At 55.3% G+C, this 26502-nt stretch overlaps 1 protein-coding gene across 1 annotated transcript in view; it reads left to right on the top strand.

The window, feature by feature from the left end:
- Positions 1-9330: 9330 nt before the first annotated feature.
- LOC34624430 overlaps positions 9331-26502 on the top strand; it is a 17197-nt gene continuing 25 nt past the window's right edge. The window contains exons 1-19 of the mRNA XM_026338026.1: positions 9331-9445; positions 9598-10991; positions 11427-12444; positions 13017-13307; positions 13371-13481; positions 13752-14210; positions 14462-14632; positions 14691-14984; positions 15271-15709; positions 15918-17214; positions 17367-17456; positions 17747-19003; positions 19235-19758; positions 20010-20118; positions 20422-21778; positions 21968-22831; positions 25779-25876; positions 26067-26427; positions 26499-26502. The exon at positions 26499-26502 is cut by the window's right edge and continues 25 nt beyond it. Coding sequence (XP_026193811.1) covers positions 9331-9445; positions 9598-10991; positions 11427-12444; positions 13017-13307; positions 13371-13481; positions 13752-14210; positions 14462-14632; positions 14691-14984; positions 15271-15709; positions 15918-17214; positions 17367-17456; positions 17747-19003; positions 19235-19758; positions 20010-20118; positions 20422-21778; positions 21968-22831; positions 25779-25876; positions 26067-26427; positions 26499-26502 — 10253 coding nt within the window. The remainder of the gene's footprint in view (positions 9446-9597; positions 10992-11426; positions 12445-13016; positions 13308-13370; positions 13482-13751; positions 14211-14461; positions 14633-14690; positions 14985-15270; positions 15710-15917; positions 17215-17366; positions 17457-17746; positions 19004-19234; positions 19759-20009; positions 20119-20421; positions 21779-21967; positions 22832-25778; positions 25877-26066; positions 26428-26498) is intronic.

Raw genomic sequence — 26502 nt, 5'->3', positions numbered from 1 at the left:
TTCAATGGGTGTTAAATAAACTGGTCATCATTTTTTTTATGGGAGGATGGCTTCGTAGTGGTACTCCGTGGTAGAGAGCTACAGTGCCTGCGCTGAGGCAAACGAGCCCTCTCATACTCGGGTAGGGCTCAAAGCTCAGAGTATCGAGGCCGCACTCCATAGTCTCAAGGTCGCTGTAATAAGCCACCAAAGGGCGCTCTGAAGGGAACAAGTATGTGGAATTTTCTTTCCTTCGATGGGGTGCTTGGGTGCGTAGCGGGCTGACTTGCTAAAATCCAACGTCAATCGTGCTATACAGGATTGCTTGTTCAAGGACTGAGAATATGCAGGACTGGGTGGGCTGTCTTCCGCAATGAGCCATGCGGTGGTTTGTGCGGTCGTATTCTGCCTTTTGAGGACGTAGCCAGCTGTGTAGCACTACAAGCTCTTCATTTGCACTTTTGCTCTGCATTTGCACTTTTGCTAAACTACGTGCATTCGAATCGGAGCAGGTAAAGGTTTGACGATTTGGTATGATTGTTAGTATGCGTTACCCGCTGCATAGTAGATTTTATTCAGTGGAATCAGCCTTAAAGCTGTTTTTTGCTGCTTTCGTTACCATGTGCAGCTAGCTGTGAATGACCGAAGTGCTCAGAAGGAGCAGCACGAAGCAACGCAGCACAGCCTCCTAGCCCACTCACGGTGCAATCCTGGGAACTGACAAGGAAAAGAGGGGAAAGCGTTCTTGGAGTGACACTCAATAAGCTCTATCATACCTCGTATTGGGCTGCGGGCAGAGAATGTCTAAGGAAAGCCCATGTGGCGCGCTACGAGCTGCTACTCGGCCGGCCTTCTCACCTTAAAACAAGGACTGTGCAGCATACCACACAGATCATACAGCTTTCCAAAGAAATGATACAAAATCTCAACTAATTTCGACTTGCTTTCTACCTGCGCGCCTCCCCGGAGTGACCTTTGAAGGAACGGTCTACTAAGCATTGCATAGTTGTGGCTCAGGATTGCATCGCTGTACGGGCTACAGAAAGCAACGAGGAATTTTAATAGTACATCAGCTACAAAAGGAATTATTGCAATCGCCTTCGGGGCGCACCTTCGTGGTGGGCGTTTGGGCGTTTCAAGTTTGAGCAGCAAGGATCCTCCCATCCACCGTGTGTGGCAGTGCTAAAGGTGTCATTGCCGCTACTATCACTACTTGCGTTTATTCTTAGCAAAACTAATCGGAAAATGCAGGAAAATTTGGTGTTTGTAGGAGTCCTGCTTGGATAGTCAGCACGAGACACGTCGGTACATCCTGCAGCGTATGCTGGGCTCAAGGCCTTCAGCTTTCATCTGATGGAAGAATATTTTTGTCCTCCTCCATGTAACAATGATGAAAGTAATGTAGGGAAGCCGCTCTTGTCTCGATTCTCCGCGATTTCAGAAAAGACACTCCCTACGCCCACGTGGCAGCCGCGTTGTGGCTTGCAGTCAGTCGTTACCTGGTAGCTTTGCTTGCGCAGACACACCGGAATTCACGGCCCTATGGTTATACCAAAGAGATCTCAGGTACTTCAGACCTAACATAGCTAATATGAAAGGCAGCAAAACACAGAGGACTACAGGCCTGCGTATCCCCAGGCACAGAACACTGCAGTCCTCGAGTCGGAGCGTCGTACCAGGATCAGAGTAAAACATCCCTCATTTGATGAAAGTTTCCCTTCTCTTTTAAGAAACAGTTCCTTCCGTGATTTTGATTTTGATACTAAACCCAATTGATGTTGGTTGTTTCAATTACACTTTTTGGACCAACTTCTGTCATCCCCTGCCACAGATCACACTGCCTATCTTTTGCAAACGTGGCCAGACACCAAAGGCTCCATAACTTTTCTCCTCCTCATCTCGTCACCTCGGATCTAGTACGCGCCACCTGATATGGCCGAATCCAAGGTGAAGGTTGGTGCAGCCCAGCACTTGCTCATCTCACACAGCAGGTCACAATCGATGAGAGGAGCCTTGCTGACAGGAAAAAGGCCTCAGTAGGGGACGAATGATAAGGTGCGCTGACACTCCCCGGTCAAGAGAATCAGCCCACAACCCTCTGAGCCCGCGTGTGAAACCTTCTACTGGGCACCTAGGAGAACCTTTTGCAGGTGGGGGGATAAGGAAACAAAGGGTTGCAAGGAACAGCAAACTTGGGGGCTCCACAATGAAGCGCGTGCTTACCAGCAGCAACTCGAAGGGCCCGCAGTATTACGCCGCTAGGCATTTCTTCCCCGTCACGGTACTGGGAAGCTGGGTTTGAAGTCTGCTTTCTGTGTTTCTTGCGGTGATGATCCAATTGGGGGTCGGGATGTATCTGGCCGCCTGGATCACCTGAGAGTCTTGTCGGCTCCGAAAGGGGAAAAGCCCAGAGTTTCCAGCAAGTACAGGATACAGAAGAGGCCTTTAAAACTAGTGTACCTACGCTTCAGCCTTCGTGGTCTGAGGCCTCTTTGATGTAAACGTCATCTTTGCTCAACACGATGCCCCGAGAAGAGGTTTTCAACGTTTCCCGAGCAGTACTCTCTGAAAGTGCATCAGGGTCTTATAAAAGTTCTTTGCAGGTTAAACCCTCGAGTTCTGCTGCCGGTGCCGGATTGCCTCAATATGCAGGAGAGTGGGTCCTCTCTCTCACATTACGCGCATCCATCCCATGGACAGCAGCCTATCGTCCCTTAGCCCTCACGATGATGGCAAATTTCGATGCTGGGCGGCAATAATGCTGCCTTCTTTAAATTTTCTCAAAGAGCAGACTAATGACCTTATGAGATTTGGGGAATTTCCCCTTAAAATAGCATGTAGGGCTCATTGGGGTTACCCCCAAAGAGAGATCTCCATACAAGAGACCCCACTTACTAGCCTTGGTTATCGTCAAATATCTTGTAGGACATGGATTTCTTAGAGCCAAACACGGAGAACCGTTTCTACTCTTAGAGGAGGCCCTGGGTGGATGAGCCCTTACCGATCCCCAAAATTCAGATCCACAGGAACCAAATGCATTGCTTTCCTATTTGGGGGCCTGTAGAGCTACCGGGTGGCATAAGAAATTTCGTTCTTGAGCTATTTAACGGATTATTGCTAGAATGTATCCGAAAGGAAGGCTGGATATGCTCTGGTTGCTCCGAGCACTCCACAATCATATCGTAGAGGTGACTTTGTGGCCCCGTAGCGGTTCAGAAGAAGCCCCTTTGCATAACAGCCAAATGGATACTGCGTCCTGGGCTTCCTCAACTGCCCTTTTAGCGACGGCCCTCTTGGGGCGTGGTTTGGACTAAATAAACAGAATGCAAGCCCAGAGGTTACCGGTTGTAGGGTAGTTTTGATTTGCGGATCATGGGCTAGCCATACATATGCCGCGGCAAGTGGGGTAGAAACGAAGCAGTTAGTGGCCGAGTGGCTCTTTATGTGCGGTCGCTGCAGCGAAAAATGCGCCTATGCAACAGCCGAAGCACCGCGGACAACGGCTGTACAGTCTCCTGCAAGTCTCGCACGCAGCCCCCAGCAAACGCAGCAAACTCATGGGGTGTTTGCGCTTGTTACATATGTACTGTGGATTTTCGTGCTGGCTGCAACTTGCGAGGAGCTATTTCCGAACCGCATATCTTTATCTTTTCATGGTTTGGCTTTCTCGCCGGTAGTTTGCTGTAGCCCAACTCCCCTTCTCTAATGGCACTGTAGCTTGCTGCAGCGGTACGCATAGCGCTAACTCCTTGTTGTGCACGCTGCACAAACTGAATCTATTTCAGGCAGTAAAAGAGGCTTTTAATTGGAGACAGGTTCAAGAAAAACACCAGAAGAACAAAGTAAAGACCCTACGAAACCACAGAGGGGGGAAGTGGTCTACAAGGAATCTGGCTTCATGACGCATAGGCGACAGGAAGGTGCTACAGGTCTCGACGCCTGCCTGTAGTGACTACTCCTGCCGCGTTCGTCCCGAACACCACTGCAGGTAATCGGGTGTGCACCACCTACCCAATGCGTTTACAGCTGCAGCTGACAAAAAGTACACCGTAATTCATTCGTCGCAATGAATAGGTGCAACTGCGTAAAACTGATAGCCCCACATGCTTACGGGGCTGGTGTGCAATGACACAAAACTTCACAAATGGTACGTGTGGCCTTTGCTGGCACCAATATTGGCTTGGCAATCACTCAGCCTCCGTGTACCTGAAGCACTCACGACCGACGACCTATCAAAAAAGGGACTTGCAATGCGTGTTTCATACGTCCAATTGTACAAGTTGCTTCAGCCGAACTTGTTTTGCAATTCCTGCAACTAAGCTCGCTGCTTCTGGCAGCGTGGATCAGACTAAGGATTGGCCTTTTGCTTCCGCAGACGTCAAACGCCACTGACTCAGGTGGGTGCATGCACATTCATCAAGGCCCCCGCTAAAAGTCAAAAGCTCCTCTCCCATGTGCCTGGTCTGTACATTGGTAGTTTCTAGTTTGTCTGTGTATACCATTCTTGCAATCCTTTCAACTCCGAAGATTTAGTTTTTTGTACGATATCGTATCTGCACTAGGCCTCCCGAAAGCGGCAGAAACCTCTGCTTCGCTGCGGCTATAGCCCTGTCGTCTATTGGCTTGCCCGCACAGGGGCCAGAGCCAAGCCGTCCTCCGACTGCATTTGAGTTGCAAGAACGTCCCCATCGCTCCCCTGTCCACCTGGTGGTCAGATCTCTAACGCTTTCGATTGGAAGCTTCAGGGGGTGAAGAAGGGACTGCGCCGAGGAAATGCGGTGGGGGCACAATGCAGCACGACGAAGAGGGACCTCCACCGTGTGCCGTAGCGAATGAACAAACGCAAGCCCGTCTCTCCATCCTCTACTTCCTTCCAAGAGTAAACAATTGTCTACCACATGCCCTTTATTCTCTCCTCCACATCCTCAATTCTACTGCTCCCTGTCACCAGCACGCCAGCCGAACCCCCCCCTCCCCTAAGCTCCCGACCCTCCCCACTGTTTATACCCCGCCACAGCGAGCCACAGGATCTTGGCGGAGAGTGGGAATGTTAGGAAAGATGCTGTCAGGCACCCCACTTTGAACCTCCTCTGAGAAATTCGTAACATCTCCAACTTCTTTTGTATACTTTATCCGCTCAGCTTGTGCACCATTTTCATATTCTTGCAGCCGCCTCATCAGCACGCGCACTTGGGCTTCCGTTCATTTCCCTGCCCACGTGCCAATATTTTCTGGAGAGATCCACATACAGCTCTTCGAGTACTGAAGAGCATTTATGGTCTTCAAGAGGGTCATTACAGGCTCAACCCCTTGGTCCTGTTCAGATGACTCCATTACTTCTGCTTAGTCGAAGCCTTTTGCTTGTTCATCCCATACGGCATCCATGACGCCTGTGGCGAGTTCCTTAAAATCCGATCCTCATCTCAAGGAACTTGCGAAGCTATCGAAGGCGGGACCGACGTTCTGGTTAGCATTGTCTATCAGATCCCCTGCAATCATCATGTTTCTCAGCTTCTCAGCCATGTGCACGCCTACCCCGCCTTGTACAGTCGCATGAGTATCTGTAAAGTTTACCTTCCTTGTGGCTTTAAGGCTATTCGCAAACTCTTGTAATATCGTGCTTTCTTTCTGATGACTGCCCGCCGTCGAGCAAGGAGGAGACATGCCTAAAACCAAAGAGCCAAGATTATACCTCAGGACGAACTTCTTGAGCTCCGAAAGGCCTTTCAGGCGCTGTGCAGCCGCCATCATGAGCCCACTGTATAGATGAATCGCCAGGAAACAGCTGACCATTCGCTCCTCGTCGGTTGCTTCAAGGTCCTCGATGGTTGCAAGCACCAGGTCTGTTCGATGTGCCAAAAGCGCCACAGGATCATCCACCGTCGTCCTGTCGACAATCGGTATATATGCCTCTTTAAAAGCGCGTTGTGCCTTTTTGCGATGCTGCTCTCTACGCATTCTGAAAGAGTTTCGTGTTCTCCTCCAAGCGGTCTAGCGTGTCATTTTCCTCTTCCCACGTAGTTCCCAATACATCGTCCTCACTGCCGCGGGCGTGATCAGGGGCAGGTACATCGTCTACGCTTAGATTGGCGTCGGATCCATGCATCAAGAAGCCCATCGAACTAGACCCTTATAGTCCCTAGCTTGCAACAATGATGACCACAGCAGCCGCTGACGCCAATGTAACGAATCGCCTGGCCCTCCCGAAGGCCATGCGCATGGCAGGCTAATAGAAGTTCACAGTCCTATTCAAGTGGCGGTTTCTTACTCTGGTATCGTTGGGGTTAAGCAATACCTCCACAGTCATTGGGGTTTCATGTATGCCATATGAGGTGACCTCGCTTCGATCCCCAGCCGCAGTCTTCTTGGCTGTCGTTTTATTGCCAGTAGCTAAAGACAACAAGATTCACATCGTTAATGAGGAAAAAGCCATCAGGAAGGCCAACCTGTGCGCACGGGGCACCTGTGCCGCGTCACTCGTGCGAAACGGCGTGGGATACCCACGGTAAACACAGAGCAGAGCCAAAATGGCTCTGCCATATTCCCTCTATCCCAATCCGCACAACCCTGGTGAGTAAAAGTGCTCTCTAGGGGTGAAAAAGGGGGCGGAAGATTTGGATGGGAGTACCCAGGGGGCCAAATATTGAGTTCTACAAGGAGGTACGAAGGTGGTCTACTCCCAAAGGACTCCGCATGACCTCTCTCATTGGATGCATCAAAAATTAGCACGCGTAAGACGGTTGCCCTAGTGTTACACTCAAAATACAGATACCATACAGGGAGCACCAACCCGGAGTTCAGCTTGGATCCAAGCTGCTCAAGGTCTAGGAAGGCACTTGTGCCCTGGAGGAACTCACGCCTTAACCATAGAAAGCTTGAATCTTGGCTTCAGGTGAGTTTAGGAGTTATTTACTCTCGTAGTTGCACCACATTCTTGGCCAGAAGTGCAGCGAAATCAGGGAACGCTCCACGTGCACACTTGGCTTTGAAGGAAATAGAGGATCGCAGACACCTCTCAGCGAGCTTTGGTGGTAATACGCAGCTTCGTCATATCTTTTCATGCAATTATATTAAAGGCTTAACTCTCCACTATGTATGAGGCTGCGTGATGGACTTGCGCATTTTGCTGACCTCATCTGCAACCCATGAGGGCGCGTTAGCTGGCAATGCCACACTTGGACACTTTCTCCTGCACTATTATTTTTTTTCAACGATTAGCAAGGAGCTGAATGATTTTCATGTGTATTCATATACGTAACTTCTTGTAGAGTACTAGTAGCGGGATAATGGGTGACGCAATATTATGTGTTAGTGCTGTAGACGAAGGTGTAACTAGCTGTGAATGCTCGAAGTTCTCAAAGGGTGCAGCCACGCGGATCCTAGCTGCCTTTTTTCTCCCATGTGAGAGCTCTGAGGGGCCCGGAGAGGGGAAGGCTCTTTTGAGAACACTCGATAACTTTCCATCAAGCTCGTCCCGAGTCATTAATCAAGTGTTTATTGCGTGACACTCTGACCCTTTGACGTAACTGGGCTTATACCACAGTTTGTTTTAGAGCAGGGCGAGCCCAACGCTAGAAGCTTGAACGTTGGGTATAGCTTACTAAGGGGCGGTGTGCGACCGCTGAAGCATGCCTGGAGAGCTCAGAGGATATGGCACAATGCCGTCTCGGTTCTCGTCCTCTCTACAGGTAGCAGCCCTAAGGGGTGAATAAAAGGAGAGAGAGGGTCACTTTGGACGCGAGAATTCATATTTTCTCCGAGGCTTTGATTGGGCTGGGGCGTTGCGGTTACACCTTTGGAGACTCGCCGCAGTGCGCTTTCAACAACAGGAAGAGGGCAGCGTGCCCGTTTCAGACCTTATTGCTTCTGTCCACATAATTAAAAGAGCTGTATGACCCACTAGGCGAGACCTTTGGTGCGTGTCGCACATCGCAACCCTCAAAATCTTTTCGCTGTAGTGCGCAGCTGTGGGTTGAGGGAAGGCTGGTTTAGCTCGTTGCCTGGGGAGGGTGCATTCGCGTATTTATTTGAGTTGTTCATGGCAACGGGAAAATATGCTATGCGAAGAACTCGAGCAAAACTGCGCAGTGGAAGAGGGCAGGCCATGGCAACGTTATCGGAATGCAATCCCTCCTGAAAGCACATTCAGCCACACACAGGAGCAGCAGCAGCCTGCTGCCCCCTTGCAGCGGGAGCGGCGGCGAATTCTCTGCTTACATTGCATAGATGAATGCATAAAGGACGCAAAGCGAATGACAGGGCCTTTCACGATTGCTCGAGGAGTTCTTTATTGCCAACGAAAAGGATCATGGCTTTGTTGTGTTGCTGCTGTAGCAGTGGGAGAAGCTCTTGCGGTATGGCCATGTACGCAGCTGTTCGTTTGCTTCTACCAGTGCTGCTGTATCCTACCACAAGAGCGGTTAAGCCGAAGGGCGTCCGTTAACACCAGAGTCCTCTGCCATAGAGTATGCCCATTAACGTTTCTGTAATGTGCTCTAGGAGCCTCTCTGCTAGGCAAAGGCGACGCATATATCGAAAGCCAGTAGCAGCAGCTTCCACTGCTGCTGCTACTGCTGCTAGTACTAAAGATCGTAGCCAAGGGTTCCACCTCAATTTAAGCCCTTAAAACGCTTTATTATGATCTGTCAAGCTAATTTTTCCTGGAGCAGTGGATGTCTCCTCTAGGGATAGCAGCATATATACATAAAAATATATGCCGCAGGGGGTCTGCTGCAGCCACTGCGCACAACCAAGGCCATCTCTTAGGCTGCAGTGCAGGCGCAGCCGCTCCAGCTGCTGCAGTCGCCGCCGCTGCTCCTGCGCTAAACTAGTAAATGTCTCGCAATACATAAACTGCATAGGCTCTCCCCTTATTGTTAGGGGCCTTCCCAGCAGCAGCGCCGCAGCCGCCACTACGGATTACCAGTCCATCCTGAGGAGCTCTTTCATCGTGGCTGCAGCAAGGCCCTCAGGTGTAGCAGCACCCATAGAAGCAACAACGCGCGTTGCTGCTGCTGCTCCTCCTCGACAGGAGCAGCAGCAGCAACGGTTCAGTCTTTCCTCTGGGCACAGGCACGGCTGCTGGGGCGGCGGTAGCTTCTGCAGTGCTGGTGGAGGCTTTCGGAGAGCCGCAGGAGATCGCCAGCAGGCAGCTCGGGTTCCCAATCCTGTTGTAATTCGAAAACAATTAATCCAGAGTCGTTTACTTCCCTCCGAGGGACTGCCAGTCGCGGCAGCAGTCCTTCCCCCCACCTTCACGCCGCGCCTTCAGCAGCAACAGCGCCAACAACAGCTGCAACCAGTGAGCAGAATGGGCTCAAGAATCAGTTTCAGTCCATACCAACAACGGCAATGAGCTCTGCAGGTGCTCGTGGGGGGGGGATGCCAGCCTCGCTGCAGACTGCCGCAGCGGCAGCATCAGCTGCAGCGGCTGGCGAGGGCAGCAGCGCAGATGGTGGTAAGAGTCGTTTTTCCCCTTCGCCTGTTTCGCAACCCCCTTTGAAGCTTAGGGAGGGCTCTGCGGCTGTCACTGCACCGCTTTCGTGGGCGAGGAGTGCATGCCGTCCTGAGCACTTGAACAAGTGCAAGTCTTGTGCTTTGCGCCGTTTGGCTTTGCAGGAGGCAGACTGTACATGCGCGCGATCGGGGGGCCTAGACAGCGGAAGACAACACGTCATGATGCCCTTTTGCATCAGTGCTGGGTCGCTCCCACTCTCCCCCTCGATAGGGAGCAGCAGCGGCAGCAGCAGCAGCAAATCGATACGCAGCAAGAGGCGGCGGCGGAGGAGTGCCGACTTCTGCTAATGCAGCAGCGCATCGCAGCGCAAACGCATGCTCCTTTCTTCCCGGAGGGCAAGGAGCAATCCTCGCAGAATCCAGAAGATAAACGTATGATTCTCTTTCCCGCGGCAGAAGCTGCCGCTGCAGGCAAGGGGGGAGGGTTTCCTGCCGATGCAGACGCTCCCGCAGATAGCTCTTCGGCAGCTTCGGATCATGCATCAGCTGCGAAGCGCGTTGAGACGCCGCTTTCTCATGAATTGATGACAGCAGAGTCTTCAGCGGAGGAGACGGCTGCGCCTGCTGTGGATGCCCCTCCCGACAGGGAGCAGCTAGCCGGAGCTGTTGACAAAGAGAGCAGCATCGTGAATAGCAGCGCCTCGGAAATAGACGCTACCGAGAAACTTTCCTCGCAGGGAGATGCCTCGAGCAAACCTCCTCCAGGCACTGCTGCTGCAGCAGCACCGACGGCAGGAGCAGCAGCAGCAGCGGAAGAAGCTGTGCTGCAGCAGCGGGTGCAAGTGCCCCTAGTTCGTCTGCTCACGACGCAACCTTTCAGAGTATTTGACGCCTCCGTTTTCTGCTCTGCCTCCGCAGCTCCTACTCGGGGAAGGGGCCGTCGAGGAGCAGCAGCCGCTGCGCGAAGGCTGCTGCAGCAACAGCAACAAGAGGAGGAAATGCTTCTACAGGGGTCTGTGCGAGCGTCGCGTGGAGGTCGAAGTCGTGGAAGGGGTGCAGCAGCGGCAGCAGTCGTTGTTGCAGCCGAAGCAGAAGGAGCTGGAAACGGAGGCAGCCGTGGAAGCGGTGCCTCTGCGTGTCTGGCAGCAACTGAGCAGCAGCAAGAGGAGGCCTTTCGTTTTCTCGGGGAGGAGCAGCAGCAAATGGCGGAGACTGTGGGGGAGTGGGCAACAGACTTCAACTGCCTCGATCAGGAGCTTGTGCTGGAGTACATGTATGCAGACCGCCGCTTGCAGCAGCAGCACTCGCATCTGCTGCAGCAGCAGACGACGATGCCAGAGGCTGGCACTCTCGAATCTGTGCAGCAGCAGCAGCGGCTGTTGCATCAGCAGTCCGTCTGGAGGCGGGAAGGCTATCAGACAGTGCCTGCAGCAAGGAGAGCGTCGAATGCTGTCGCCTCGCAGCGAAAGGAGGCCTTGTTATACGAACAACAGCCACACCCCCACCGTCAACCAACCCCCCAACAGCTGTGCTTCCTCCATGATGCCTTGCCAAACGTAAGTTGGGGCGACCTTGTGCATTCGTGTAAAAATCGTGTAAAAATCGTGTAAAAATCGATGTGTGTGTAGCTGGTAAGGCTGCGCGACATACACCGCTGCATTAAGTGTGGGGGCATCTCCTTCCCCTCCCCCTTGCGTGGCACACATGTACTTGCACTTTGCCTTGCTGAAATTTTTATTTTTCTTCGTCTCGCCTCGACTTTCAAGCCGGTTCTCTTTTAGAGGTCGTGCAGACCTTTCATTTTGCCGAATAGCACATCCTGAGGTGACACGTCTCCATGTGTTTTGTGGTTAGTGGGAAGCAGTGCTAAGGAGGAGAATGAGGCCACCTTGCAGCTCTGTGAAAAGCGCTTTGTTTGCTGACCTTTATTTGCGCTTCTTCCCGAGTCGCATGTTTCGACTGTGTGGAGTATTTGCGGCCTTTTGCCGCAGGTGCAGCGGCAGGCAGCCGCATTCTTCAATTCAGTTCCTGCAGCGGCAGTTGGCAGCAGCAGCGCAGCAGTCGTTGCCGCTGCAGCAGCAGCTGCAGGCAGTGCGATATCCGTGGCGGGCGGAAACTTGCTGCTCCTGCCTCAGCTGTCTTCGCGGAGTCGGCTGCAGCAGCAGCAAGAGCATCAGCAAGCTGCGGCTTTGGCAGATGCTGCAGCTCCTGCAGGAGCCGAAGGGGAGGCTAACAGCAGTAATAGCAGTAGTAGCAGTTCTTCTTTTCCCCCGCCGCTGCGAGACATTGACGCGCTTCGTTCTTTGCAGCAGAACGTTTCTCTCCAGCTCGACCGCGTAGAGTCGTGGCTGCTTAGAGTGTCTGTCGCTCTTACGGATGGCAGCAGCCGAGTGCCCCAGGGGCCCCCCGTGGAGCTACCGGGGGGCCCCCCTACCGAAGCGGCGCCGATTTTATTGCAGGAGAAGGTGGAGTTGCCGCTGTTGTCGGATCCTCTGGCAGCTGCGCGAGGCACGATTCTGCCCATTTCCCTCGGCAACAGGCTGCACCTAGCGGAGGCGGAGGAGCTGCTGCAGGAAGGGCTTCTTCTGCAGCAGATCGTTGGAGTGTCGCAGCAGCTGCAACAACTGCAGCATCGTGTGCGGCAGAGCCGACAGTTCGGGCAGCGCATATGTGCTGCGCTTAACGGCAGCTCCAGCAGCGGCGGCTCTAGCAGCAGCCGCCGAGAGAAGGGCGGAGAAAACAGCGCTGGAGGAGGGGGCAGCAGCAGCGGCGGCAGTAGTAGTAGCAGCGGCGGGAAGGGCCGCATTCCGATTCAGCTCCTGCGACGACTCTTGGTAGAAGGCTTCCACGAAATCCCATTCATCGTCCCCGAGTTCATCTTCCTTTTGCAGCAGTTGCAACAAGTTGTCACTTGGCGAGACCTCCTGAGAGCGGCTGCAGCCACTGGCGATCTCCCCCAGTGCGAAGAAATCCTGGCACAGGCTCAGGATGTTTGCGTGTATATACCCGGTAAGTCTCGGGAGGCTCAAGGCGCTGCGAGTTTCCGTTGTGTAACAGCAGCGACTTGTGTAGCCGCAGCGACTTGTGTAACAGCAGCGACTTGCGTAGCCGCAGCGACTACTTACCTCCCTAACAGCAGCGACTTACTTACCTTCCTAAAAGCAGCGACTTACTTACCTCCCTAACAGCAGCGACTTGCGTAGCCGCAGCGACTTACTGCCTTCCTTGACAGCAGCGACTTGTGTAACAGCAGCGACTTACTGCCTTGCGTAGCCGCAGCGACTTGCGTAGCCGCAGCGACTTACTTACCTCCCTAACAGCAGCGACTTACTGCCTTCCTTGACAGCAGCGACTTACTGCCTTCCCTAACAGCAGCGACTTGTGTAACAGCAGCGACTTACTGCCTTCCCTGACAGCAGCGACATGTGTAACACCACGTGCGGCATGTGCGTGTGTGTGTGTGTGTAACATCGGTGCTTCTCTTTCTGCGCACGCTGCTAGTAGGCGAACGGGGAGATGCATGCGTGCATCCATGCTTTCCGCTTTCGACGTGAATGCGGTAGCGAGTGCCGTGTATTCAGGGTGGAGCGACTGGAAGGGGCACGTTGCTGCAGCGGCATGGGCGGAACGTGTTGAGCGTCTGTTGCAGCGGCCTATTCGTTTAGGCGTCGCAATAGCGTTGTTGCAAGAGCCATCCTCTGAGACGGCTGGACCCTCTGCCAGAGAGCTTCAGCGTCGAGTTGCGCAAGCGGGGGAGTGGTCGCGACGGTGCATGCAACCCCGGTACGCGCAGTTGCTGACAGCGGCAGGCGCAGACGCTGCTGCACTGCGAGAGCTTCAGTCTCTCGCTGATGGGGTGAAGAACGAGGGCAGCACGACGCATGCAAAAGGGGCGGCAGCGGCTGCCGAAGGTTCCCCTGGCTGCCTCGTCTCAGAAGAAGAGCAGCTCTCCTCCTCGTTTCCGACACCTGCAGAATTGGAGGCGCTTATCGCGCAGCACACGGCCCTCAAGTTGATAGTTCCTGCCATCAAATATCTTGAGGTTCGTCTGTTTTCTTTTTTCCAGCTAGAATTCGCCGTGTTGTGCTTTTTGAGCCGCAGAACTGGGTTCCCACGAGTTGCGGTTCGGTTTCAGCTGGCTAGCTAGCTGGCTAGCTGGCTGGCTGGCTGGCTGGCTGAAACTGCAGACGCGCTCGCGGGTGTCTTCTGTGGGCGTGTGCTCGGTGGGGTGTATGTACAGAGCACACCCACACACTTATATGTGTGTGCGCCTACATGCTTTCAGTGATGCGCGGCTATTGCTGTGTTGCAGGCAGTGTATGGCCGTTGGCGAAAGTGGGAAAAGCGCTTTGCCAAGACGGCAGGGGGCAGCCTGTCGCTTCCTGAGGCACGTCAGGTGTTGCACGACGGTCAGGTGTTGCAGCAGCAGCTCGAAATTAAGGCTTGGATTCGTCCCTTAACGGAGTATGTGAAGCAGTCCGCTGCGTTCACGGAGAAGGCGAGGTCTCTCCTAGACAGTGCTGCCGCTGCTGCTGTAGCGGCTGCTGCTGTTCGCCTTGGATGGGCGGTTGGTTCCCTTGACGGCTTTCGTCGCAAGGGAGCTTTGCTCCCGGAGGATCTCATGCACGTTCTGGAGTTGCAGAGACACCGCAGGGAGGTCGCAGCGTCGGGAGTCGTGGGGTCGGGAGTGTCTTCCCCTGCGAGAGGCGCTGAGGCAGCAGCAGACCGTCGCAGAGCGCCGTATGAGCGCCTAGTCGAGCTCATTGCCGTGCATGGTGGGCGAGCGAAGGGTTCGATTCGGGGATCACTGCTTGGGGGGAGGGTAGGGGGTTCCCTGCGTGATCGTTCGTGCTTTTTGGAATCCTCCTTCCCTTTGCCGGCTGCTGCATGCATGGGAACACGTGATTCCGTCTTTTGCGGGTAGGTAGGCGCTGTGGCGTGTCGTTCTTGCTTGCAGCTCTTTTTCCTTTCCGTGACTGCTGCGTTTTGCCGCGTGTTTGTGCTGCTGCTGCTGCTGCAATTGCAGAGAACCTCGTCATCAAGAACTGGGGTCTGCATGGAGATCTCGTGGATTTGCGAGACAAGGCTCAGCGCTGGCTGAAGAGAGCTCAGGATTTGCTGTCTCTCCCCCAGCAGCAGCATTCGTTGTTGTTGCCGCAGGAGGGGGGGGGGGGGAGAAGCTGCTCTTCAACAGGGAGCGGAGTTCAAGACTGCGCCGCTTGGAGAGGGTGCAGAGACGACTGTCGGCAGTGCAGCATGCTCTCAGGGAAGTACAGGCGCCGTGGCTGCTGCCGCTGGAGCAGGAGCAGGAGCAGGAGATTCTCTTGGGAAAGCGCTGCGGCCTCTATTGCCGTGCAGCGCAAACACTGTGCGACTTGCTGCACTGCTCCTGCTAGAAAGCGACTCGGTTTGCTGCTGTGAGGATCTTGAAAACCGCCTTGAGCAGCTGCTGCTGTATGCCTTATGGAGGAGTCGAGTTGCCAGATTGAGGCCTCCCGCAAATGACGCTCAAGTGGAGGAGCTCCTCGCTGCTCCGCAGCTACAAAATTGTAAGCTAACTCTCCGTTCTTTACACGTGATGCTGCCGTGTTATTGCCACTTCGCATCCTCTGCTGCTGCGCAAATATGTATATATATATAGAGAGAGAGAGAGAGACAGAGAGTCCTTTTGGATGGGGAGAAAGGGGGAAGGGGAAGTGGTTCATTTCACGCGCAGCTGCTTTTCTGCCGCTTATCGCTTGCTGCTGCATTTTTCGGTGTTTTTTTTCGCAAGGTGTCTTGAGGCACCTTTGACGGGGAGTTTTCGTTTCTGTTGTGGTGTGTGTTTGTTCGCAGTCTCTGGGTGGATAGACACGGAAACCCCTGTTTCCGTGCTGATTGCCCGCGAGGCCGCTACAGTTAGCAAGCCGCCACGATCGAGAAATCGAGATCTGAAGTGCCAGGCAGCGCTCCAGGTGGAGGCGGCAGCTACAGCGGCAAACGAGAAGCAAGCAGCTGCTGGGGAGGGTGTTTTGGTGGGTGAATCGAATGCGTTTGCCGTTGCGTCGAGCGGCGTGATTGCCGCAACTCATAAAAGTGCTGACCGAGGTGAACTTCGCTCTGAGGAGGCGATCCCCCTGCAGCAAGGAGATATGATGGATCCTTCACGGCAGCAGGGGGAGAGCAGTCTGAGCAGGCAGCAGCAGCAGTGGAAGCAGCTGATTTCACTGCCCGAGTTGGCTTTTTTAAAAGCGCTGAGTGGCATCGCGACGGACTGGCAACGCAAGGCCCAGCAGTGCGTGATGAGCCGTTTCTGGTGTATTGACTCTTGGGGTGGCGTCTGCTGCTGCTGGCTGTGCCTGTAGGGGCTGCTGGTAGAGTTTTTTCGCGTCTAGAACGAACGGCGCATGTATCTGTCGCCGAACGGTTGTTTTCTTCCTGCTCGGGTGGGTTGCAATGCGCTGTTTCTTTCTCGAGTGAGCTTCTTTGCTGCCTCTTTGCAGGCTGCGCGAGGCAGTGCCACGTCCTCGAGCTGCGGAGTGGCAGCAGCTGTTGCTGGAGGCTGAAGACTTGCCCGTAGATCTTTCGTCGGTGCGTCAGGATATCGCGCAAGCTCTGCAGCAGCAGCAGGAAGTGGAGGGGCAGCTGGCGGCTGCGCTGGGCAATCCAGACACGGCCGCGTCTCTCACGCAGCTGCGCGAGTTGCAGCGCAAGGCTAGCAGCTGCAGCGTGTACATTAGCTGCTTGGGTGCAACGGAGGAACGGCTGCGGCAGCTGCAAGATCTCGAGACGGCTTCTGCGCAGCACCTCGAGGCAGAGGACACCCCTCGCGCAGAGCTTCAGCGCTTCGTGGAGGAGCAGCAGCAGCTGTTGCAGCTGCCGATCGACACTCCAGACTTGCCTTGCTACACCCACCTCAAGGAGGCATGCAGCGCTGTCGCCGCGTGGATCGCGCAAACTGCGCAGCTGCACGCCGTCGGGGGATCGCTGCGCCAGTGGCAACAGCACGTGGAACGAGGGCTCAGTCTGCGCATAAAGCCGGAGGGTCTAGAGGAGCTGCAACGGCAGCTGCGCGAAAGTGCGGACTGGTGCATTGTCTACCAGCATCTCCTGGAATTGCGTGTCGTAGTTCGCTGCCAGAATGCAAGCGCAGCTGCTGCAGTCATTACGGAGATGCTGCAGGAGAGCTCGATGCCTCTGATGATCCTCCCTCGCGCTGCAGCGGCCAGTGCAGCAAGCACCTTCCCGCAGCAGCAGATTCCTGCCGTTAGAGCTTATGTGCCTTTGTTGGATGCGGAGCGACTGACTCGGAAGCCCTTTGGGCTGGGGCAGTCTCTCCTGCCGTTCGCTGAACTGCAGCAGCACGTCAGAAAAGCTCAGCGCCTAAGGCAACGCTGCGCTAGAGCGCTCCAGCAGTCGTACAGAGAACGCGCGGCTTGTCTCTTTGGAGTTGCTGCGGGAGTCGATCCTCATTCCGACTTTGGCACTGCGATCTCGGAGCCTCACGTCCTTTTTCTCTTTCGGCAGCAGCAACAGCAGGCAGCAGCAGCTGCAGCAGCAGCGAGTGCCGCGGAAGGGGGGGGGGGGAGGACAGACGCGCAAGAGTCAGAAGAGATCCGTCTCCAGAGGCTGAAGGCTCTCCAGAAAGAGCAGGAAAAGCGAATCTCCGCGCTGCAACTGCTCTCCCCCGATGCAGCCAATGCGCTTCTCTGGAAAACGACGCAGCGGCTGAGACGGCTTGCTGCTGCCTGCGCTGTGGGCCGCATCCACATTAAGGAGAGACGTCTGCTCAAAGTTGAGGTGAGAAGCCTGCGTTTTTCTCAGATGTCTCGCCCAAATCTCTACTGCGAGGCGCGGTGAATCGTGGGCGGAAGGAAAGCCCCCAAGTGCTGCTCGCGGACCCTCTTGAGACGCGGTAGCTCCACGCATGCGCTGCTATTGCTTCTTCCCAGGTGCTGCTACGCGTATACAATCACCGCATGCTGTCGCTTCTTCGCTGTCCACGCCATTCTCTTGCCCAGGCCGAACAGCTTCTCCAGCAGGTCGGTTGGAAATGCGCTTCAGAGTTGCCGCATGCATATTTTTTTGCACCCAGGTTTCCTCCCCCCTTTTCTACCCCCTTCAAAGTCTTCTCCCCTTGCTTCCCCACATGCACATCTGCATGCGCGGATGCACTGCCCCTTCTACAATTGCAGACCTTTCTTTGTAGATGCGCATTCGCCTTTCGAATGCCAAGGTTTCATTGTACGCCCTCGGCCGCAGCGGAGGCTCTCTCTTTTGCGCTCAATCTGCATGCATGCGACTTGGGGCTTTTCTGGCTGTGTGGGAGCAGATCGAGACGCGACGGCTGCATGTGCGAGAATCTGGCGGTAATTTGAAGGCTCTCTCCCTCCCTTCCGACGTTCCTGCGACCGAAGAAGCGCAGGAGGGGGCCGAGGGTGAGGACGAACATAGGCTCTCGCAAGAACAACAACAACAGCAACAACAGCAGCAAGTGGTGGTCTCTCCAGCAACAATAGCCCAACAGCAATTGCTGGAGCTGCAGATTCGTCTGCAGCAGCTGCTGATGCCTCCCCAGCCTCAAATTCCTGAGGAACCTCCGCCTGTGAGGGCTTCCCCTGTGCGAACGCGTAGGAGGCAGCAACTCGATCATGAGGACGAAGAACAGCCGGAGCACCAGCAGCAACAGCAGCAACAACAACTGCAGCAACAGCAGCAGCAACAGCAGCAACAACAGCAGCAACACAGGCCGTTAGCGCCTACTCGACGTAGCACGCGTGCTCCCCGCCGTCCTAGGCTCCATGGGGAGGTGATGGCGGCAGTAACAACTCGACGTTCTGCGAAGACAGAGGAGGCAGCAGAGGCTGCTGCTGCTGCTGCGAATGCATCTCCCGGTGAGCAGCAGCAGCAGGGGCAGCAGCAGCAGGAGTACATGCAGCCGGAGTCGCAGTTTCTTCACTCCCTGCAGGAGCAGCAGCACGCGATGGATGTCGACACTCCGGGGGAAGCCGCCGAGACAGCCGGGGCGGAGGCAGCAGCTGGCGAGTATGGATCTTCGGAGACTGCCGCAGGAGGTGTAGTTACTGCGCGCGACCCCTTTGGATGGGCGCTGGGGGCGGAGGAGCTGAGCGAGGACGAGGAAGAGACGCTCATGTTGCAGGAGTTGCATCCTCTGGACGGCTCCGCAGGTGCCTCCTTCCTTTTGCAGCAGCAGAAGCAGCACGAGGCTGTGGCGAGCAGCGGCGATGAGGAGAAGCCGTTCACTGGTCTTTCTGTGCTGCAGCTGCTGTCGGAGCTTCAGCGCAGTGAAGGCTGCAACGCTGCAGAGCCGGTAGTTGGCTTGCCTGTAGAGCTGGTGGATGGTCCTACCTACTTGCGATTGAAATCCCTCGTTTGCAGCACGCAGCAATGGCTACAGCAGTACCGAGCCATGCGTCTTCCAGTCATTCGAGACGCTCAGCAACCCCTGCTAGAGGACTTGTGCCGCATGCAGAGGCATCCCCAGGAAGAGATCGTGGCGGAAGCGGCTCGTTGCTGCATCTGCGCGCCAACTGCGACTGCTGCTCTCCCGGCAATAGACGCAAACGACGCGCAAGACGGCTCTCAGGAGGAAAGAGAGGAAGAAGAAGAGGAAAGAGAGGAAGAGGAAGAAGAAGAAAAACACCTGCGGCTGCTTGCTTCCGTGCAGCAGTCAAACCAGCAGCTAATTGCCTCTTCCCCACATGACGTAGAGGCTGCACAGGGCAGCCTGCCAATTAATTGCATTATTGACTCTGCAGCAACTGCAACAAAAACAACAACAACAGATGCGACAGCAGCTGCTGATGCAGCTGCAGCTGCAGCAGAGGCACGGAAGGCATGGGTTAAGGAGCGCGAAGCGGCGTTACAGCAGCATCACCCTCCTCTTGGTCCCTCTTTTATCGTGAAGTGTGTGTTGCTGATGCTACCTCAGCTGACAGAGGAGCTGCAGCGGCTTTTGTTGTATGCAGTCACGAAGGGTCTCACCGTAGAGGCGCTGCTGTGTCTCAGCGCACGACTCGACGTATTGCTGGATGTGGCAGCTGCCTCAGAGAGGAAGCGCTTGGAGGAAGAGCAGCAGATGCAGGAGTCTCGCATACACGATGATGAGCAGCAGATGCAGGAGCAACAGCAAACGGCGCCAAGTACTGCACTTGAGGATGAAGCGCAACCGACTGAGGGGGGGGGCGCCTCCACGCTGCGTGCAGGAGTGTCTCCTGCGAATCATGCGGATAGCAGCGACAGAGACTTCCATCGCGTGTGGCTGGAAGGCGAACCTCCTGGCTATGCCTTCCACCTCCTGACGGCATACGCTCTGCATTACAAGTCTGTCTTGGCTGCTGCTGTGTCGCTGCCGTTAGAGAGAGAGGGTCCTCCTGCCTGCTGGAGGGTGCTGCTCTGGCGCTTTCTCCTCGTGATGCAGTTGTTTTCGCTTGCGCAGTAGCCATTGCCGTAAGGAAAGCAAGGGCACGTTTCTTGACGCTGTCCTTTTGCTGCACACACAGCTGCAGCCAAATGAAGCCTGGAGCTGGCGTGCGGGTTCCCCTGCTGCGCTGTGCATGCGTGCGCTGTATCAGGCAGCTAACTGGCGGCAAGATCAGCTGGCCGGTGTCTGACATCCGTTCGCTGCATCCCTTGTTGCTGCGTCTCATCGAATCCAAGGCTAAACGCAGGGGAGACCATGCAGTAAGCCCTTGGGGTGGTGTATGTACCCCCTTTGTTTTGCCTGTTGCTCTTCATGCGGCACTCTCTCCTTTCGTCCTTCCTTCCCGCTTCTGTCTCCTTCCTTTTCTTCTGCTGCCTCTTCTGTCGGCCATGGCATGAGGAACGCGATCCAGATAAAGCGCCTTCCGACGACCCTCCTGACGGCACGGGGGCTGTGTGAGGCTGCAGCTGCAGCTGCTTCTGCTCCTGCTTTTCTTCCTCCAACTCTTAGGGAGTAGTGGAGCAGCTGCTGCCTTTCTTTGGTTCTTTTTACGATTCTTGCAGTCGGTACAAGGCCTCTGGATCGCGAAGGCTGTCGGCCCACCCTGTAAAGCACGAGCAGCCTCTGGCGTAAAGCGGCAATGCGGGGGTGATGCTGCTGCTGCTGCTGCTGCTGCTGCTGCTCTGCCACAGCAGCAGGCGTATGGGGTGGACAGCCTCGCACCGAGCGCTGCTGTTGCAGGGCCCCAGCAGCAGGTGCCGTCAATACACCCGACGGGGGGAGGCGTGAAAAGGGCAGCCACGCGGCAGCAGCAGTCGCCTGCAGCTGCCGCCGCAGCCGCTGGCTATTCGAAGAGGGCCAAGTACGCGGAGAACTCCTCCGAACTCACCCCTAGCGAGCTGCACCCCCCGCAGATGCAAGAAGAAGCCTCGATGGCAGACTGCAGCGTGGCGTCTTTCGCTCGGGAAGAAGGCCAGCAACTCGCAGTGCCCCAACAGCAGCAACAGCAGCAGCAGCAGCAGCAGCAGCACATGGCAGCTGCTGCGGCTGCCGTGTCAGCAGCTCCTCCGCATGTGGGAAGACGGGCAAAACAGACTCCCAACTTCCCCTGTCGAAACGTAACCCCTCGAATAGGGGATGGCAGGCGTGTGCGCTGCTTCTCCTCGAAGGAAATGTTGCGCGCATCGGGAGTGCCTTTGCCCACCCTCCGCGAAGGCCTCCTTTTGCTGCTTCGCTCCAGCTCTTCGTCTTTTGGAAGCTTCCTCCACGGCGAAACGGTTGTGTTACAGGCCCTAATCGTCGTTGAGCTGCTGATCAGCTGGTGGCTCAGGCAGCAGTATCCGTTCCTCGAGCGCGAGGAAGAACTCATGCGGCAGCAGCGGAAGGCTGCAGAACGAGATCAGGCTGCCGCTGCTGCTGCTGCTGCCGCAGGAGACATGGAGAAGCAGCACCAGCTGCTGCTGCATGCGCAGCAGCAACGCGTTCCAAGCGCCTACGGCAGTCTCGCGCTGCCCCTCCGTCGCCGCATGCAAATCTGCTGCAGCAGCAAAGCCCCCGCCTACCAGAATCCGTACAGATGCGTTCCTGCCATAGGTCTCTGCTCGAAAGAAGGCGTCATGAAAGTTCTCGAGAAACAAAAGGAAATCGAGCAGCAGCAGCTCCTGCAGCACCAACAACGCGACAGCAGGGAGCGCTTCCTGGAGCGCTTGAAGGAGTCTCATGGAGATGCTGCTTCTCCCTCTCCTTCTCCGCTTCCTGGGGAGGAGAAGGAGAAGCAACTCGAGCTGGGGAGTGCCGTGGCGGAGGGGTTCTTTGACACCGAGAGCGAAGTCGAAGAAGTCTTGCAAGGCCTCTTCGACCCTCAGCGCGGACGAAAGCTCCTCATTCAGAAAGAAGTGCAACAGCTGCAAACTGGAAAGCGTCCTAACGTGGGCAAGCAGCAGCAGCATGAGCATCATCAGCATCAGCAGCAGCTGCATGAGCATCATCAGCAGCAGCATCATCAGCAGCAGCATGAGCATCAGCATGAGCATCAGCATCAGCAGCTGCCGCAGCTGCAAGAAGTGCACGTGATGGAGGCGGGCTCCCCCACAGGCGAGCTTACACCAGTACACCTTCCAGAGGGTGCAACAGCAGCAGTCGGTTCGAATGCGGAGATAGAAGGAGTTCAGGAGTGCGAGACTCCCCAGCAGCTCCAGCAGCAGCAGCAGCACTGCCAGCGTTCAGTAGAACTGGCGGGGGCAGACACTGCGATATGGCAAGGCGTCCCTTGGAGCGTCGGGCTTGAAGACTGGGAAGTTCCTGCATGCGCGTTTGGCCTTAGTGATCAGGCGCTGCAGCAGCAGCAGCAGCAGCAGCAGCAGCAGCAGCAGCGGGGGGCACGTGTCTGCAAGGGGGAGTCTCTCGTGGCAGTGGATGGGGAGTGTGTGGCGAGGAGGGGAGTTACTGCCGAAGAGGAGGAGGAAGTGCTCCGCCTGCTGCAAGGGCTGCAATCAATGGCTGCGCCTGTACTGCGCGACGATGCAGCAGGCAGCAGCATGCGGTGCATGCAGCACATATCTCGTCACACGGTCGAGAGCACCAGCAGCATTGGCGAGGGGGGAGGGGTCTCGAATGTCTCGGCAGCGACCGTGTGGCTGTACCGGCGATCTCTGCTGGATTTCGACTTCTACGAGAACGAGGACGTCATGCAGCTGCAGCAACAGGAGGAGGAGAAGGAGGTGCTCCTGCCGGAAGCCTTGAGGCGGAGGCTGCCTCCCGATCGCAGCGCGCTGCTCGAGGAGACTCTGAGGACCCCCCTGCCGCAAGTGTCACTCTTGTCTCTCCTCCGTCTCCTGGAGGCTCTAGACGGTCTCCCCCTGCAGGTGCCTCTGAAGGGGCGCATCGCTGCGCTGCTTCTGCATGCGGTGGATTGGGCTGTCCGCGCGAGGGAAGCGATCTGCTTTCTCCCAAGGGTAAGGCGACACAGAGAGCGCGCTCGGCTTTTTTTCCGAGCTTCCAGCCGGAAACTCGCACGCCCCGCCGTGGGAGGCATGGCTTGCGGCCGTCTCCCACTCCGTCTCCCTTTCCTCCTTCACGCGCGCTTGTTAGGAGCCATGCTGGTGTGTGCTGCAAATGCAGGATAGCTACCGTCGTCCGTGGACCCGCCTCAACGCAGCAGCTGATCCGATGGTTCCCGTGTCGAGGGGACTGCTGCGGTCGCACTTGCTGCTGACTCCCGATGTCTCGTCGTGCCTGAGCGCTCCGGATCGCGGGGAGCAGCAGGCTCTGGCGGCAGGCGCTGCTGCCGAGCCTCTCACGAACTCGCAGCAGCTGCAGCAGCCGCAGCAGCTGCAGCAGCAAGCGGAGGGGGAGGGTCTCGATGAGTGGTTTGTTGCGTCTGACCCCCCCCTGTGTCTCAGTCCGATTCAGCGCGCCTTCGTGCACCTGCAAGAAGCTGCGCTGCGCCTGCATGCAGAGCCGGCAGACGTCTGCCTCCTGTGCAGCAAGCCGCTGCAGCAGCAAGACGCGCCGCAGCACCCCTGTCTGGTGTACAGACAGCACTACAACCGACGGCAGCAGCTGCGCGCAGCGTTGGGCCTCAAGGTCGAGGACCTTGCTGCAGTAGACGCAGCAGCAGCCGCTGCTGCTGAAGAGCCTTACACGCAGCAGCAGCTTCTGCCCGATGACGAAGATGGTCTCGGGGAATGGATCCGCTGCTCTTGCTGCAGTAGGCGCTTCCACCTGGCATGCGTCTGGCAGCTAGCCAGCAAGCAGCAGCCGTCCGAGGGAGACAGTGCAGCTGCAGCTGCAGCAGCAGCTGCTGCTGCTGCTGCCACTGGCACCCCTACCAACAGCAACGGCAGTCTGTTGCTGCTGCCTCCTCCCCCAAAGTGCGCTGGTCCTTGGGCCTGTGTGGGGTGTACAGCCAGGGGAGGCGGCGCTGCTGCAACTCTCCAAGACTTCGTGAGGCTCAGCAGAACGCGAGTAGCTCAACTCTTCTCTCTGACAGCGTCCAAGGTCTCCCTTCCTGCCGTGACAAGGGTATGCTGCTGCCTTTTCTTCTGCTGCTGCCTTTTCTTCTGTTGCTGCTTCTTTCGCTGCCTTTTCTTCTGTTGCTGCTCTTTCTTCTCTTGCTGCCTTTTCTTCTGTTGCTGCCTTTTCTTCCGTTGTTGCTTTTTCTGTTGCTGCCTTTTCTTCTGCTGCTGCCTTTTCTTCTGGTGCTGCCTTTTCTTCTGTTGTTGCTTTTTCTGTTGCTGCTTTTTCTTCTGTTGTTGCTTTTTCTTCTGTCGCTGCCTTTTCTTCTGTTGCTGCCTTTTCTTCTGTTGCTGCCTTTTCTTCTGCTGCTGCCTTTTCTGTTGCTGCTTCTTGAGCTGCTGCTCCTTCTGTCGCTGCCTTTTCTTCTGGTGCTGCCTTTTCTTCTGTTGCTGCTTCTTGAGCTGCTGCTCCTTCTGTCGCTGCCTTTTCTTCTGTTGCTGCTTTTTCTGTTTCTGCTTCTTCTATTGCTGCCTTTTCTTCTGTTGTTGCTTCTTCTGTCGCTGCTTTTTCTTCTGCTGTTGCATTTTCTGTTGCTGCCTTTTCTTCTGTTGTTGCTTTTTCTGTTGCTGCTTTTTCTGTTTCTGCTTTTTCTGTTGTTGCTTCTTCTGTTGCTGCCTTTTCTTCTGTTGCTGCTTTTTCTATTGCTGCCTTTTCTTCTGTTGCTGCTTTTTCTTCTGTTGTTGCTTTTTCTTCTGTTGCTGCTCTTTCTTCTGTTGCTGCCTTTTCTTCTGTTGCTGCTTTTTCTTCTGTTGCTGCTTCTTCTTCTGCTGCTGCTGCTTCTTCTGTTGCTGCTTTTTCTTCTGTTGCTGCTTTTTCTGTTGCTGCCTTTTCTTCTGTTGCTGCCTTTTCTTCCGTTGTTGCTTTTTCTGTTGCTGCCTTTTCTTCTGTTGCTGCCTTTTCTTCTGTTGCTGCCTTTTCTTCTGTTGCTGCTTTTTCTCCTGCTGCTGCCTTTTCTCCTGCTGCTGCTTTTTCTTCTGCTGCTGCTTCTTGAGCTGCTGCTTCTTCTGTCGCTGCCTTTTCTTCTGTTGCTGCTTTTTCTGTTTCTGCTTCTTCTATTGCTGCCTTTTCTTCTGTTGTTGCTTCTTCTGTCGCTGCTTTTTCTTCTGCTGCTGCCTTTTCTCCTGTTGCTGCCTTTTCTTCTGTTGCTGCCTTTTCTCCTGTTGCTGCCTTTTCTTCTGTTGCTGCCTTTTCTTCTGTTGCTGCCTTTTCTTCTGTTGTTGCTCCTTCTGTCGCTGCCTTTTCTCCTGTTGCTTCTTCTGTTGCTGCCTTTTCTTCTGTTGCTGCCTTTTCTTCTGTTGTTGCTTCTTCTGTTGCTGCCTTTTCTTCTGTTGCTGCCTTTTCTCCTGTTGCTGCCTTTTCTTCTGTTGCTGCTTTTTCTTCTGTTGCTGCCTTTTCTTCTGTTGTTGCTTTTTCTGTTGATGCTTTTTCTGTTTCTGCTTCTTCTATTGCTGCCTTTTCTTCTGTTGTTGCTTCTTCTGTCGCTGCCTTTTCTCCTGTTGCTGCCTTTTCTTCTGTTGTTGCTTCTTCTGTTGCTGCCTTTTCTTCTGTTGCTGCTTTTTCTTCTGTTGCTGCCTTTTCTTCTGCTGTTGCTTTTTATGTTGCTGCTTTTTCTTCTGCTGCTGCCTTTTCTTCTGTTGTTGCTCCTTCTGTCGCTGCTTTTTCTTCTGCTGCTGCCTTTTCTTCTGTTGCTGCTTTTTCTTCTGCTGCTGCCTTTTCTTCTGTTGTTGCTTCTTCTGTTGCTGCTGCTACACACGGGGGCATGCGGATCATGGCCTTCTTGCGCCATGCCATGGTCTGGCTGGCAAGGTACCTGCAAGGTACCTGTGTGGGCTTGGATTGCTATATATATTTTATGTTATGTTATGAATACATGTCATGAATACTGCGATTGATGGCGTTGCAGGTTCGGCGCTTGCTGCGAGAAGCAGCAGCACTTCCGGTACAGCACGTATTGCTGCAGGAACGGGAGGCGTTGCAGCAACGTATGTGCCTCTTGCGATTGTGGGTTCGGGATGCTCTTAAGCTGCTCCTCGAGTCCCCTAGTCCGAATTGCATATTTGGGGTGTCTGCTGAAGTGCAGCAGCAGCGGCAGCGACATCGACTGCAGCTTGAAGAGGAGGCTGCTGCTGCACGAGCAGCGGCGGCTGCAGAAGCGGTTTGCCCTGCAGCAGAAGTCGCTTCTGCTCAGAAGGTCGAGCAGGAAGTAGGTTTGTTGCAAGGCGCATTGGATGAGGAGGACGGCGGTCTGGAAAAGCAGGAGGCTATCATGGTGACGGGAGAGAAGGCGGAGGGAGACGCTGCAGCGCAGCATGTGCGTCCAGCGGAGGATGAGGCTGCCGCGCAAGACGAGCCTCCGCAGCAAAACCAGCAGCGCCACTTGTTGAGGGGAGGCACTGAGTGTGGCGCTTTAAGGCCTGAGGCAGCGGGGGAAGAGACTGCAGAAGCTCAGCCCCAGGAGTCTCTTGCAGAAGGCGGCGAGGGGATGAAGGACGCTGCAGCAGCAGCGGAGTTTTTCGCCAGCCGAGGCAAGAAGGCAGCTGCGGCTGCGGATCGCAACACGAGGACCCGCAGCGGAGCTCTGCGGATTGCGTCGGCGCGTGAAATGCTGCTGATGTCTCGCAAGCCGG

Source organism: Cyclospora cayetanensis, unplaced genomic scaffold (assembly GCF_002999335.1).
Source record: "Cyclospora cayetanensis isolate NF1_C8 unplaced genomic scaffold, CcayRef3 CcayRef3_contig_101, whole genome shotgun sequence".
Taxonomy (NCBI): domain Eukaryota; phylum Apicomplexa; class Conoidasida; order Eucoccidiorida; family Eimeriidae; genus Cyclospora; species Cyclospora cayetanensis.
The sequence above is the reverse complement of the archived record's forward strand: the minus strand, read 5'-3'. Positions and strand labels throughout refer to the sequence as shown.